At 33.4% G+C, this 16,694-nt stretch overlaps 1 protein-coding gene across 1 annotated transcript; it reads right to left on the bottom strand.

Annotated features, from left to right (window-relative positions):
- Positions 1-2,192: 2,192 nt before the first annotated feature.
- Positions 2,193-4,559, bottom strand: LOC107851545 (UDP-glycosyltransferase 74E2). Its single transcript, XM_016696606.2, has 2 exons — positions 3,706-4,559; positions 2,193-3,064 (listed from the first exon to the last, which is right to left on the bottom strand). The coding sequence occupies exons 1-2, from the start codon at positions 4,330-4,332 to the stop codon at positions 2,345-2,347; spliced, it is 1,347 nt and encodes a 448-aa protein (XP_016552092.1). The 5' UTR covers positions 4,333-4,559; the 3' UTR covers positions 2,193-2,344.
- Positions 4,560-16,694: the final 12,135 nt, after the last annotated feature.

Raw genomic sequence — 16,694 nt, 5'->3', positions numbered from 1 at the left:
TCTAAGGGTCTTCACACTTTTAATATATATATATATATATATATATATATATATATATATATTATAATAATAATAATAATAATAATAATAATAATAATAATAATAATAATAATAATAATAATTTAGCATAAACTTATTGGGTTATCGGTTTACCCAATAACCCAGTAAAAAAAATTAAAATCAAATCAATAACCCAATAATTTTTTTTATAAAATCATTAAAAAATCGTTAACCCTATAACGATAAATCAATAACATTTTTATCGATTTGATTTTTGTACGTCCCTAATTTAAATTGTAATTTCTTACTCTATTAATTATACTAAGAAATGTATTTGTGCATGTGAGTGTCCTCAAAATTCTAATTGAAACACTAATCGGAAACTACTATGAAACACTAATCGGAAAAAAATAATTTCATATTTTTAACACACACCAAAAAATATAAATTTTTAGATAATAGCTTATTTGATCGACGAAAATTCAACAATTCAATATTTTGGTAGAGGAAAACTGAAAAATATATTTTTTTAGAGAGAAATCGGATAACTAAAGGTAGAGGGGACTTATTTTTTAATATAGGACAAAATATAAGGGAAGTGGATGGTATTAATCCACGTGGACTGCCATATCAACATTTTTTTTATGTGTCCGCGCGTGTATCACACTCAATAAACTTTCAGCAAAAAGGAGCCACGCGACGTACTAAAAGAATAAGTTCGAGGGGGTACTTAAGACTAGTAAAAGTTCAGGTGTACCATGAATAAAACTTGATAAGTTCAGGGGGGTAGTGCATACTTCTCTCTTATCAAACCTCACCTAGACTTGTGAATAATTTTGATAGGGGAGGACCTAGCAATACATTTATGAATTTGAAAGTTTTTAATTCAGGTGGTCCACAATATCCTTCATAGGGGGAGGCAATTGATAGTTAATAAACAACTCATTTTATTTAATTAAGTAATTTTTTTTTCTTTATAATTAATAAGATGATTTATTCATTTTTACACATGCATGACAATACTGACTTAACGTAGGTTTAGACTTAACAAGTTGATATGATAACAACATTTGACAAATTAGTTAGCTACAAAAATGATTAATAATACTATACTACATACATGGTTGTGAGGTACTGAAAAAAATTATATAAAAAGGTGATTAAAGTATATCTTAAAGTGATTTTTTTTTTTTTATGAAATAGACTTGGAACAAAAACAAACACTCAAACAATATAGATGAATAGAGTGAAGCGGGTAATGTGAATAAATGAATCAAATGAATGGATGGTATATATATCAAAGAAAGTTAATAAGGTAAAAGACACATTTTACATTGTAAGGTAAGGGACACATTTTACCTTGTAAGGTAAGGGATACGTTTTACCATGTAATGCAGTGTATTTGAAATAAACTCGTCACTAAATAGTTTCTCCGTCCATAAATATTTGTTCACTTTTGGCTTGATATATATCTTAAGAAACAATAAATAGATGGTTGATTTTATTGTATCAACCTTTGCATATAATGAATTTTTTACTTTGAAAAATACAATGAGTGGTGTATTGTATTTAATACTAAGGATAAAATAGGTAAAAATGAATAAATTATCTATTGATTTTATAAACTAAACATGTATTGTTGGACATTACCAGATAGAAAAGTGGATAAATAAAGATGTACGGATTACGGAGGGAGTACATTGATGTCATTAAATTACCAACTTTTTCAGTCATATAAATAATAGATAAGGTAAGTGACTCCATTTACCTTATAAGGTAAAATCACCATTTTTACCTTACACTTTAACACGTGGACTAACACCGTTAACTTTTTAATGGACAAAGTAAACACCTGTGTTTACCTTGTTTGCTTGGAAATTTTTTCATTTTGATTAAAAAAACTTGCCATTTAGACTCTGAACTCTCAAAATTTGTTGGCAAGATTTTTTGAAATGTGGTACATTGACTTTTGGAGTGACATAAGTCTTTTCACTTTCTGTTACAAGAAGAAATAAAGACTAGTAGACAATGGTTGAATGACTTTTGAAGTAACAACAACAAAAACATATAAAAGTGAGGTTAAGGAGGGTAAAGTATATTCCACTTTACCAATACCCCAGGAGGTAAAGATGCTCAAGTGTAGCAAATTCAAATACAAAGAAAAGAAAAATATGGCAACTAAATGCAAAATCTACCAGAAAAATAATAATTAGTCACAAATATAATGCGATCATCAAAACACAATGACAGATACCTACGGCTAAACCCTAAGCTTATCATACTACGACCTTTGAAATAATGAACTCTCATACTATAAAATATAATCAACATGGAAGAAGACACACTACATTATGCTTGAAACAAACTCTTCAATATTCTTATCAGAACTTCCTCCTTCATCTACAGCTTCCTTAGCCAAAATTTTCCATTTAGTTGCATTCTCTTTGAGCATTATTCCCTTCTTTTCCTCCATGACTTCCCTTATGGAATGCGCGATTTCATCTCTAGTAACTACACCATTTTCTCCAGCCTTAACGCGAATTCCTGTTTGCCATACATCACTAATAAATTTCGCATTAGTTGGTTGATCTGACCAGTGTGGCATGGCAACCATTGGTACTCCCAAGCTCAACGCTTCCAGGGTTGAATTCCATCCACAATGAGTAAAGAAACATCCAACAGCTCGATGAGCCAATACATCGAGTTGAGGGCACCACTTCACAACTAGTCCTTTTTCGGATAACTTGGACATGAATTCCTTGGGGAGTTTGTTCTCTTCAGTAGCTCTAACAACCCATAAGAAGTAGCAATTGCTTGTCATCAATCCCGAGGCTAGTTCCTCCATTTGTATTTCGCCAAGAGTGGCTAAACTTCCAAATGATACATAAACAACAGAAGCAGCTGTTTCCCTTGAGTCTAGCCACTTCATACAAACTTCATCATTAGGCTTGAAGAGACTCAAACCATATTCTTCGTCTTCCTTTAGTCTCTTATCAAGATACATTGATGGAATAGTTGGTCCAATGGTTTTGATTGGGTACTTGGTTCTCATCCAGTCAACTACCTGGACAAATTCAGCGACAAAAAATTCAAATTATTGGTCTAGCACTGTATAAGAGTGTGTGTGTGTGTAAGTAGCATGCTTAAGTATAGACATGTAGACACCTCAACTCGTCTCTATTGTGTTAGTTGAACACTCCAGCTTACACAATGATCATCTATACACCTCCAAAAAATTTTGTACCATGTCAGCATTTTGGATGTCCAGGAGACACAATGGGAATGAGTTGAGACCAAATTGAGATGTCTATACGTGCATTCTAAAAGTTTGAGTGCATACTTACCAGTTGAGGCCAAGTTTAAGTGTGTTTTAAATACCATACTTATTCAAAAACTAGAAGAAATATTTTATATTTTGGTGTCATTCAAATCTTGCCATTAATAAATTGTCTCGTATTTTTCCCTGACTTTGGCGAAGCTCTGGCATAAACTTTGTGAACTCGCATGACAAAATACTTCGAAAAGATATCAAATGTATCCCTCTATGTTTGACTGTATAATTTATCTGCCGATGTACTTCATATTTGAGTTATATTAATGTCAACAACAAATAACAATCTGCTAACGACAAGAACATGAATGGACTCAAAAGTATAATGAATGATAAAATTAAAACACTCCACGTATATTGGTGAGAGAGTTTACCTCCTTCTCCAGCACATCAAATGTGTTGAAGAAAAGCCAATCTGCTTTCTTGAAATTGATGTTCTGACTGAAGACAAGTTCTTTAATAGCTGGATACAAATCAATTTCACAGATAAAAGAAGGTAACTCTTCCTTTTCTAACAGTGGAAGTGAAGGCAAAGACACAAGAGATCCATCTAAAGGAATTTTACTTATCTCTGGATCCATATGATAATATATGGCACTAATAGAACAAGATTGTGTGAAAAATGCAGCCCCTTTTAGTCCTAGCTGATGTGCAATGTCAATTGCCCAAGTACTGATTGAATCATAAACAAGAACTTTCACAGGGTACTCAGAATAAGATAATTTCTCAATAATTTTTGTCAAAGTTTTGGATACCAACACATGAAACCATTCAAAAGATTTGTCAATGTTTTCTGGTGGAGAGTCATCATGTGGAATGGACTCAATATTGATTGAACCAGATGCCTTTGGCATGTTCTTGCAAATAGACTCTATGATGAGTATGGTCACTTTAACTCCTCTTGATGCTAATCTCTTTGAAAATTGAACCATTGGGTTTATGTGGCCTTGCATAGGGAATGGGAGAACCAAAACATGATCTTTGTTGGTTATTTCTTCCATTTCTGCAGTGTAGTCTTGGGTTCCCTCTTTTGAGTTGTTGAGGAAATGAAGACCTCAAGTTTATGCTAATAGATTATATAGGCCTCATTTGTTTGCAAGAAGATATGAATCTTAATCATTCAGATTTCATTTATTAATTGTGTTGTTTTTAGGTACGACTTTAGTCATAAGTTTGTCTAATGAGAAGAGACTCGGAGCACTTTCCAGTTGTGATGAGGTTGCACCAGGCATCAACTTTTAGTCCATTTTTATTTACCTTGGTGATGGATGAACTGATGTAGCATATTTAAGGGTAGGTTCTATGATGTATGATAATTGATGATGATATAATATTCATTGATGAGACACGTGGCAGAGTTGATGATAATCTGGAGATTTGGAGATAGACCTTAGAGTCTAAAGGGTTCAGGTTGAATAAGATTTAGAGTATTTGGAGTACAAGTATAGTGACGTGACTGACAAGGAAAATGTGGAAGTGAAGATCGATACACAAGTCATATCCAACAGAGGAAGTTTTAAGTATTTTGGTTCAACAATACAAAGGAATGGGCGGATCGACATGATCTTACATATTGTATTATATTGAGAGGGATGGATGAACATCCAGTATCTTATGTGATAAGTGTGTTACCAAGACTTAAAAAGTAAGTTTTACAAAAAGATCATCAGACCAACTATCGTTTAGAAACAGAGTGTTGGCTGACCAAAAACTCACACGTCAAAACGATTAGTGTAACGGAAATAAGGATATTGAGATGACTAAGTAAGCATATTGGGAGACATAATATTAAGAGCGAAGATATTCGGACAAGGTGGGAATGACCTTTGTGGTGGACAAAATGAGGGAAACAAAGGTTGAGATGGTTCGAGTATGTAAAGAGGATATATATGTGCAGATGACTCAGTGAGGAGGTGTGAGAGATTGACCTGGATGGAGGATAGGTAGAGGTAGGCTGATGAAGTATTGAGGAGAGGTGATTAGACAAGATATGACACGCCTATATCTTATTGAGGATATGACTTAAATAGAAGGATATGAAGGTTGAGGATTAGGGTAGAAGATTAAAAAGTAGTACAACATTGTATAGTGTTCCTTATTAGCATTATTATTATTACTCTCCTAATTATCTTACTCTGTAGTTTTATATTCTCATGCTGTTTTCTTTGCTTTGATTATCGTATGATTTATAGTTGTTATTGTTCTTTTCTCCATTATTTTCATCATGTCTTCTGTACTATTATTATCCTTTTTCTACCTAGTTTGAAATATTTTTCTTGAATTGAGGGTCTATGGGATATACAACCTTTCTAACTTCACAAAATAGGGGTAAAGTCCGCGTACACACCAGTCTCTCCAAACCTCACTAATGAAATTGTTAGAATCGTGACCCGAATTTTGGTTGATGGACCTTTATGTTTTTGGGCCTAGGACCTATTTGTACGCACGTAATATGTAAGTGCGATTTAGTGGGTTACTTCATCATTTAGAAAATTCAGCCTTCTTCACATTGTACTCTCTTTCCATTATAGTAAAACCTTCTCTGCCTCTGCCCGTGGTTTTTCCCGCAAGGGTTTCTATGTAAATCTGTGTGTTGTTCTTGTTTTCTTTTACTTGTGGTTTGCTTATTCTATCTGAATCATAACAAACTGGTATCAAAGCTTGGTTGATTATTTTCTCGGGGATGACAACCATGAAGTATGATATTTCGCTGTTGGATCGCAACACCAGATTTTTGTTATGACAGGTTAAGATGCGGGTTGTGCTCGAGCAGATGGATTTGGATGATGCTTTATTAGGATTTGATAAGATGCCCTCATCATGGACAGACGAGGACAAACGGCGTAACGACCGGAAGGCTCTATCTCAGATCCACCTTTATTTATCCAATCAGATTCTACATAATGTTTTGAAGGAGATCACTACCATTGCATTGTGGTTGAAAGTGGAATCTTAATGCATGACGAAGAGCCTAACAAGTAAGTTGCATCTCAAACAACGATTTTATTCCCATCGTATGTCTGAGGGTGCGTCTTTGGAAGATCACCTATCTGTCTTTAAAGAAATCGTCTCTGATTTAGAGACTCTGGAGGTTAAGTACGATGAGGAAGATTTAGGGTTGACTTTGTTGTGTTCGCTGCCTGCATCATACACGACCTTTAGGGATACGATTTTATATAGTCGTGATACCCTGACCGTAGATAAAGTCTATGATGCGTTGTTCTCTAAGGAGAAGATGAAGCATCTTATGAATGGATCGGAGACTCAAGGAGATGATCTCATTATTTGAGGAGGAAGAACTCGTGAGAGGAATTCTAGGGATGATGGCAGGAATAGATCAAAATCCAAAAATAGAAACAAAACCTGTAATTACTGAAAGAAGAAGGGTCATATCAAATTTGAGTGTTGAAAACTACAGAATAGAGAGAAAAGAGAAGCTCTAAAACCAAAGAAAAACCAACTAGAGAAGTCCGGTGAAGCCAGTTTTATGGAAGATGGCGATAGTGATGGCAAACTTTTGGTAGTTTCTGATGGTAACTCCAAATCCTGTGAGGAGTGGATTCTTGATTCAGCTTGCACGTTTCATATGTGTCGTAATCGGGATTGGTTTACAATATATAAAACAGTCTTTAAAGATGTTGTGTTGATGGAAAATAACACACCTTGTAAGATAGCTGGTATTGGAACAATCAGGATCGAGATGTTTGATGGGGTTGTGAGGACACTTGGTGATGTGCGGTATGTCCCAGACTTGAAGAGAAATCTTATTTCCTTGAGTACCCTTGATTCGAATGGTTATAGGTACACTGGTGAAGGTGGAGTCCTGAAGGTTACTAAAGGTGCTCTTGTTGTGATGACGGGACAGAGAAAGTCTGCAAATTTGTATGTCCCACAAGGCTCTACTATTACAGATGATGCAATTGTTTTTACCTCCTCTTTATCAGAAAGTGACGTTGCTAAACTTTGGCATATGTGCCTGGGGCATATGAGTGAAAACGAAATGGCTGAACTAAGAAAGAAAGGACTTCTTGATGGGCAAAGTATAAACAAATTAGAGTTCTGTGAGCACTGCGTATTCGGGAAACAGAAGAGAGTCAAATTCACTGAATGCATCCACTTAATTAAGGGCACACTTGATTACATTCATTCTGATCTCTGGAGTCCTGCTAGAGTGCCTTCTAGAGGAGGCGCTAATTACTTGTTGACTATTATTGATGACTATTCCAAAACAGTTTGGATGACTATGATTGAAAAGCAGACAAGGAAGCAGGAAAAATGCCTTCGGACCGATAATGATTTAGAGCTCTGTTCTAATGAATTTAATGCTTTGTGCAAGTCAGAAGAAATTGTGAGGCACTTGACAATTCGTCATACTCCGCAGCAGAATGGTGTGGCCGAACGAATGAATAGGACTATAATGGAGAAGGTGCATTATATGCTCTCTAATGCTAGTTTACCCAAGTCTTTTTGGGCTGAAACTGCTTCCATGACTTATCTTCTTATTAACCGCTCTCCCTCAGTCGCGATTGATAAAAAAACTCCTCAAGAGGTATGGTCTGGTACTCCTACTAGTTATTTTGATTTGAGGATATTTGGATGTCCTGTGTATGCTCATGTTGATAATGAAAACTTGGAACCTAGATCTGTTAAGTGTTTATTTATGGGTTTTAAGCCTGGTGTTAAAGGTTATAAGCTTTGGTGTCCAGAAACCAGAAAGGTTATAGTTAGTAGGGATGTTGTGTTTTATGAAACTGCCATACTTTGAGTTCCCTCTGAATCTAGTGACATGAATCAGCAACAGTCAAGCACCTACGTTGAATTACAAATTAGAGCAGAGTCTACATCAGCGCCTACTTCTCAGTCTAGCCCAGAGATAAAGAGTGGTACTATTTCTTCTTCACCACCAGTGATGCCACAATATTCTATTGCTAAAGACAGGCCTAGAAGAGACATTAAACCTCCTCAGAAGTGTGCTGAAGTTGATTTGGTTGCTTATGCATTGAATGTAGCAGAAGGTATTGATTCCGGTGAAGAACCTTTTTCTTACTCAGAGGCAGTTAGTTGTGATGATTTTAGCCGATGGATGATTGCTATGTAGGAGAAGATGAAATCACTTCACAAGAATGGCACATGGGATTTGGTGAGATTGCCTAAAGATAAGAAAGTTGTCCGTTGCAAGTGGGTATTTAAAAAGAAAGAAGGAACATCAGGAGTTGAAGATGCTAGATACAAAGCAAGACTAGTTGCTAAAGGCTACAGTCAGGTTCCAGGTATTGAATTCACAGATGTGTTTTCTCCAGTTGTAAAGTATAGTTCGATTCGAGCATTGCTTGGTATTGTGCCCATGCATAATCTTGAGCTTGAGCAGTTGGATGTCAAAACTGCATTCTTACATGGAGAACTTGAAGAGGGCGTCTATATTCAGCAACCAGAAGGCTTTGTAGTCTTAGGAAAGGAGGACTATGTATGCTTGCTGAAAAAGTCTCTTTATGGATTAAAGTAGTCGCCCAGGCAGTGGTATAAGAGGTTTGACTCTTTTATGACCTCTCATATGTTTTAGAGGAGTAGTTATGATAGTTGTGTCTACGTCAAGGAGTTAAGTGATGGTTCGTTCGTACACCTTCTTTTGTATATTGATGATATATTGATTGCAGCAAAGGATATGAGAGAGATAATAAAAGTCAAAACCCAGCTCAGCAAGGAGTTTGAGATGAAGGATCTAGGAGAAGCAAAGAAGATTCTTGGCATGAAAATTATGAGGGATAAAGAGAAGCGTAAATTATACTTGAGTCAGAAAAGTATATTGAGAAAGTGCTACACAGGTTTAATATGAAAAATGCCAAACCTGTAAGTACTCTATTGACAACTCACTTCAAACTCTCGGCCACTTTATCTCCAAAAATAGATGATAAGCGTGGCTATATATCTCGAGTTCCATACTCTAGTGCTGTTGGGTCTCTTATGTATGCGATGGTGTGTTCCCGACCAGATTTATCTTATGCCGTCAGTGCAGTTAGCTGATACATGGCAAATTCTGGCAAAGAACATTGGAAAATAGTTTCGTAGATTTTTAGATACTTGCATGGATCTGCTGATGTTTGTTTGCAGTTTGGGCGAAATAGAGATGGGATAATTGGGTATGTTGATTCTGATTTTGCAAGAGATCATGATAAAAGAAGGTCCCTCACAGGCTATGTTTTCACCATTGGTGGTTGTGCTATTAGTTGGAAAGCTACCTTATAGACTACGGTTGCTTTGTCAACTACTGAGGCAGAGTACATGGCTATTACAGAGGCTTTCAAAGAAGCTATTTTCTTGAAGGGTCTGTTTGGCAAACTTAGCAAAGACTTACAGATTACTACAGTCTTTTGCGACAGTCAGAGTGCTATCTTCCTTACGAAAGATCAGATGTTTCACGAGAGGACAAGCACATTGATGTTCGGTATCATTTTGTGTGTGAAATTATTGCTCATGGTGATATTGTGGTGAGCAAAATTAGTACTCATGATAATCCCGCTGATATGATGACCAAGACACTACCAAGTGCCAAGTTTGAGCATTGCTTGGACTTGGTTAGTGTTAGCTGTTAAGATGCGCCCTTAGGGGCTTTTGTGCAAGAGGTGGAGAGTTTGTCTTGAAATGGATTTGAGTTCTGAATTATAATTCGTGTCAAGGTGGAGATTGTTAGAATAGTGACCCGAATTTTGGTTGATGGACCTTTATGTTTTTGGGCCTAGGACCTGTTTGTACGCACGTAATATATAAGTGCGATTTAGTGGGTTATTTCACCATTCAGAAAATTCAACCTTCTTCACATTGTACTCTCTTTCCATTATAGTGAAACCTCCGCTGCCTCTGCCCGTGGTTTTTCCCGTGAGGGTTCCCATGTAAATCTGTATGTTGTTTTTGTTTTCTTTTACTTGTGGTTTGCTTATTCTGTTCGAATCATAACAGAAATTATACTAGATATGTTGTTATTATTGTTTTTGTATTAGATTAATCAACATTTCATTTGAATTTTATATTCTATGATTTTTAAATAAAGACAAATTATACATTTGAATGTTGAGAAAATTAAAAAAAATCTTAAAATTTAGTATTCAAATATTAATATGTCGTCTTAATATTCACTTGTTTCAGATCTGTATCTTATCTTAATACACATCTTAATATTTAACTGTGCGACTAGATTTGGTTAGATGTCTTAATCTTACAAGAAGCAAACTGAGTACGTGGATTTGTATTTCAAGTTTTTTTACAGATTGCTCATATAAGCCTTAGGTTTTGCCCTTCAAATTGGTGTACTTTAATTTTTGTTCATGTTGCTGATTTAATGAAAATTTGTAGGCCAAAATATCCTTAACGACCTAATTTTCTGTCCGACATAAATTATATAGTATCTAATTTGCAAAAGTTCTGTAGTCTCTCAAGGCATAACTTTGCAAGTTCTAATACTAAACTTATGCCTCTATCGACATAAGTTCTGTAAGAACTAAGTTATATGTCGTGTAAGTCATAACTTGTGGGTTATGAACTTCTTAAAGTATAACATTCTGAAACTGAACTCATGCCTCTATCAACATAAGTTTTGTAAGAATTAAGTTATACAACGACATAAGTTTTATAGAAATTAAGCTGCTAATAAGAAATAACTTGCTTTATATTGTGATACGAAAATATGAACTTTTGCATTGCGAATTTACTTTGGCCTTGCAATTTTTTATTTTTTTTTTAAATTTCAAAGTCAAGAGTATTTGGGGTCTAAAGAACAAAAAATTATAGGAGCATTAGTCCAAATGGCCCTTTGTGTTTTGTATATATTTGGTGAATTTGTTAGCATGCATATGGTATATTTTTACCAAAATTACTAGATTTTGCCGAACACATATGCAAAAGCCTACCCCACCACTAGATACAGGAACGAAAAGGTAGGATCTTGTCTTGTGAATGTTTTTTAATTATTATCTCAAATTCACTAATCAGATTAATTCAAATTTGTCTTACGTAAATTAATTAAAGTTGAAGCATTTCATGCTAAAAAACTTCTTTATTTTCATGGCCTGAAGTCGATACCATTGATTAAGATTGAAGAGAATTTACTCATCTCACAATACCTTTGAATACAATGTTTTTTAGGCTGTTTGAGTTTTGACATATTACATAGATAGAAATTTTAACTTGACCTCAACAGACAAATTAATTCTGCAACTTTAGAAATGCGCATTTAAACATCTTAACTTGATTTAAGTTGACCATAAACACTTCCAACTAGGGGTCTACAAATCGAACCGTTAAGTCAAACCGAACTGATAAATCAAACCAAACTGAGGAAAAAAATCGATTTATGGTTAGGTTTGATTTGTTTGGTGTTGGTAAAAAAAAAATTCGATCATTCTTGGTTTGGTTTGGTATTAGAAAAAATAAAATCAAACCGAACCCAAACCGAACCGACGTAATACATATATAATTTTAATTTTTTATACGTAAAAAAATATTGCTTATAATCTACTTTCTAATTACTTTTATTATTTTTTTATATTCAAAAAATAGATATATATTCTTGGACCTTTAATTATAGTATTTACAAAGCCCATATCTATATCTATATTTATATCTATAATCTATAATCTATATCTATATCTATATCTATATCTATATCTATATCTATATCTATATCTATATCTATAATATATTAAAAGTGTGAAGGACCTTAAAAATATTGTTTGAATTTTTTGTCCTTCATTAAAAGTTTTCGCTTTAGACAAAATCGTCTTTTCACTATTTTTTTCTAATTTTTAAAAGTTAATAATTAATTAATATATATTTATGGTAAAACCTTTTCTTATTAGAAGTTATCAGAATTAATGACGACTAATACTTTTCCATTAGTTTAAGAATTATAAAACAACTAAATTTGATTTTAATTGGATTTGAAAAATCTAGAAACAAATATAAAAGCCTTAGAATAAGAAAATTTTAATAAGTATTAAATTTTAAAAAGTTTTAAATACATAATAAGAAATGTCTTTTTATTATTTTATCAAATTCTTATTTAACTATTTTTATTAAAAAAACGCATCCCACCTCAAAAAGAAAAAAAAAATAAGTAGTGTCAGATTGTAGTTAGCATACGACCTAATTTCTTTCTTTTAAGTATGATTTTTGATTTAACTAGGAGTCTTTAACTTTTTTTTTTTTAAGTTTCGTTTGTCTTGATTTTCTATACTAATTAGTTTTTTTATGAAAAAAGTTTCTCAAATTAGATTAGATTTCTTCCATGTTTCATCAACTCTTTCTTAAAAGGAAAAAAAATCGTACATCTATATATTGAGCATTTCTTTTTTCCAATAAATAATAGAATAACATTCACAATTTAATTGTTAAAGAGTATGTTCAAGAGAAGATTAGTTTTATGTTCTTTAATATTAGTTTTTAATTTGTAGGTCAACAATATTAAATATTATGCATCTTTTATTAACGTTTTTTTATCGTATAATTTATTGTAATTTCAATTGTTGGCTTTCGCATGATGTGCAGGTAAAGAAAAATTATGTGAGTGTATGGTTGAGACTTCGATTACGAGAGGATTTAAAGGTGTATTTTTTTTTAAAAGAATTATTTCTCATTCATATTAGCACTATTTATGTTGTTAAGGCGTTGATTAGAAGTACACATTCTGCTCTTTGTTTCGATTTTATCAAATTTCAATTCAATTCTTTAATTTACAATTTTAAAAAGTAGACATCGAACACCGAATCGAACTATTTCAGTTTGGTTTGTTTTCTTTCAACTTTGTTTTTATTTGATTCGGTATTCAGAAATATTTGAACTTTTTGTCCTTCGTTAAAAGTGTCTGCTTTAGACAAAATTATTTCTTCAATATTTAAGAATTGAAAATTTATTAAATATTTTAATAAAATATATGTTATGTTTTTGCTATTTTATTAAAGTGTGAAGGATCTTTGAGAAGTGATTTAAATTTTTGCTATTCATTAAATTTTTTTGCAATAGATAAAATCATCTAATTTTAAATAATCAAATGTTACACGTGCGAGACACGTGGAGTTTAACTAGTTAATATAAAAATCTAAAACTCTTTAATTGCTTCACTTTTTACATTTTACTTTCCAAGTTTTCAGAGAGTTCTCATTATTTTTCATCTTACTTTTCTCATTCGTCAAGTTGTGATTTAGGTTTGTTTCTCTTCTTTTTTTTTTTTTTTTATATGGAATTATGCTATAATTAATTACTTTATGAAGTTAAGTTTTTAATAAGTTGTCTAATTCTTCATTCTTTTGTGTGCTCACATTTTATGTGAAGGAAACTTTTAGACAAGCTACTGTGACTAGTGACTTAGAAATTGAACTACTTAGGTATCCACATAATATTATTTTGAGAGATAGTAGTTTAGACGTCTTAGTAATTTGCCAACTTAATTTTTATTGGAACTACTCTATGACCATTGTTTTTTTTTTTTAATCTTTTTAGTGAAAACATTTAATTTTTTTATTCAATCACATTATAATTATAAAAAAATCGAGAAAATCAAAAAATCAAAAAAACCCGACTAAAATCGAAATAAAGAAACCGATTGCATATTGGTTTGATTTGGTTTATAGATTTAGAAAACCGACATTATTGGTTTGGTTATATTTTAATAAAAAACCGAACCAACCCGACCTATGTACACCCCTACTTCCAACTTTGATGATACGCCTCTAGAATGCATCCTTTTAAAGGTGTCTAGATGTGCATTTTCATAGTTCAGGTGCGCGCGAGACACACGTGTCAAGTTTGAGTGTTTAAATGATCACAATAAAAAGTTAGACGGTAAAATCTTCAACTATTTATCGCCATTATACGTCATTTAAATATTAAAAAATGAATAGTAATATTTAATAACAAGGATAAAATAGACACAAAATAATAAAATACTCTTTAATTTTTCAATCTGAATAAGTAAAATTGAATAATTATTTTTAATATATTATACTTTATTCCTTCATGTATAATTCTTTACTCAATTATAGCACTTTTGATCCCTTGTAGTTGGTAGAAATTAATTTGTTAACAATATTAGTAAGCAAAGGATCAAAAGTGCACGGTTCAAGTAATTAAAGGTTAGAATATGCACAGGTAGACATCATAAGTACTAAAATAAGAGTTTGTCAATACTGCATACTAGAGCTATAAATCGATATATTTTACAAAATTGTATACTATATGATTCAAAATACACACAGAACACATGTGTCGAGTAACTAATAAGGATAAACGGAGGGAGTAGTCCAAAATTGGTTAAAATAGCACAGTAGTGGAACTGAAACGAATTTCTTGGACTATAAATGAGTGGACCAAAAAGAAACCAAAAAGTAGTGATATGATATGAATATTGTCCTTTTTTTTTTGCAGTTGACAGTATTTGTGGACCTAAGATATAAAGTAGTCACTGTTCATGTGATTGTAAGAGGAAAGACGTGTACAAAGAAGACTCTATTTTTGTGTTTTGCGTTTCATCCTTATTAGTGAGTATTTTGGAATGATGCTGTGGTTGGTGAGTTAGATTTGTATAATAGAATCAAGAGAAAAGGATCAAAATGATTCTCGAACTATTCGATTTGGATAGTTTAAGGACAGTAAAAGAAAGTTTAAAAGAGGATGTGGCCTTGTTTTAGGAGTTTTCACTTTTTTTTTTTTTTTGCTTCCTTGGTGATTTAAATTTATCATGTTAAAGTGAGTGATGCTTATCATCCGAGCAACTCCCTTTTATCATAAGAAGGATGCTAGTGGATTTATTTTGCCCAGGTGAAGTGGCATATCCTAGTTGGGTTGTCACGCTGGGTGCCATGTGTCATCAGAAAAAAGGGTTGTTAAGTAGGAAATTTGTAGCCCCTTGTGCTGACGGCAAGGGTAATTTTGCTACCACGACAAAACGGAGGGTATATGTGGTCCAAATTGGATAGTTTGAGAGCAATTTTGGCCTTTTTTTCGTTTAACACCAATTATAGGTTCATAAAATATAATTTTAATCACGTATAAATAATATATTTTTTCATCGAAGGGGATTCATCTAAACTAATATTTTTTTGTGAGTTTCTTATCTCAACTATCCATAATTCTCCTTACTAACCTAAGCTACCACTCCCTTTGTGAAAAAGCTCACCTGTTGAGTTGGTCAATATTTGTTCCCGATCAATTAAAGACACGTATAGGCCAACTAGCATCAAGGTGTGTTTTTGGCAGGGAAATAATAGGGCAATGTAAAGCTGAGATATGAAACTCGTAGAAAAGTAAAAGTTCAAATGTAGTTTTCATCAACTCTATAGAGTAATAGTGAATATGACAATCCGTTATGAACTCTACCCAACAGTTGGACCTGGACTCTTGGCAGGGGCGGATCTATGTAGGATTTTGGGGTGCTCCGGCACCTACTAAACTCGACGCGGAATAGATATAATTACATAAAAAATATAAAAAAATAGGTATAAAATATGTAAAAGCATCACTACAATAAAAAGTTGGTTGGATGCATTGACATTTAGGTTGATCACAAATATCCACCGACTTCTGGAGGATCACAAATATCAACTTGGGCGTGGTCGGGCTAAACAATCCAACAAAAGACTAGCTGATTGTGAATGGGAGCCTGGTTGGAACTACACATGACTTGAGCTAAAGTTTTAGTTATAGTTTAGACAACCAGAAGACACCTGCTTGCATTGATTGAATCACACACATAATATGCGAAGTGGACGAAGCGCACAAAGGGCTAAGTACATTGTAAAAGTATTCAGTAAGCATCATCGACTGTCTTCCATTCAAGGTGAGATGAGACATTCATAAAAATGTTCGATGCAATGTAAGCAAATGATGCATAAAGTGATCAATTTTGTCAAATGTATCTTATACTCTAAATCTAGAGCATAGAAACAACCTCTCTACCTTCTCAAGGTAGGGTAAGGATCACGGTGGCTACTTGGTCTTTTCCTCCTGACTTGGAAAGAAGGAAGTTGCTACTTGCCATCGATCAACATTAAGAAGGCTTTTGACTTGCTTAGGCATGGTATCAAAACAAGTGTAGATATGCGGTTCTTGGACGTGATGACTTAAGGATGCCATCTTGTTCGCGACTTGATTGGCTTCTCTATAGCAGTGTTGAATGATGACTCCTATACTATACACTAATTTTCTGATTTTTATCACTTTTTCTTCAAACCTACAGGAGGTTTCCCATTTTCCCTGAATACACTTGAGCAATAAAAGTGAATCAGTTTCTCTGATAATGAAGGATTCTAGTCGGAAAAGAAACGCAGATATGCTTCTGCCCAATTGCTGCTCCCTTGGCCCAGGGGGATAGAGAAAA

The sequence above is a fragment of the Capsicum annuum genome, chromosome 12, assembly GCF_002878395.1.
Source record: "Capsicum annuum cultivar UCD-10X-F1 chromosome 12, UCD10Xv1.1, whole genome shotgun sequence".
NCBI classification, from domain to species: Eukaryota; Viridiplantae; Streptophyta; class Magnoliopsida; order Solanales; family Solanaceae; genus Capsicum; species Capsicum annuum.
The sequence above is the reverse complement of the archived record's forward strand: the minus strand, read 5'-3'. Positions and strand labels throughout refer to the sequence as shown.

Coding starts and splice junctions, on each gene's coding strand:
- LOC107851545 (XM_016696606.2), bottom strand. CDS start 4,332: ATGGAAGAAATAACCAACAAAGATCATGTTTTGGTTCTCCCATTCCCT. Junction 3,065..3,705: donor TTGATGTGCTGGAGAAGGAG/GTAAACTCTCTC, acceptor GAATTTGTCCAG/GTAGTTGACTGGATGAGAAC.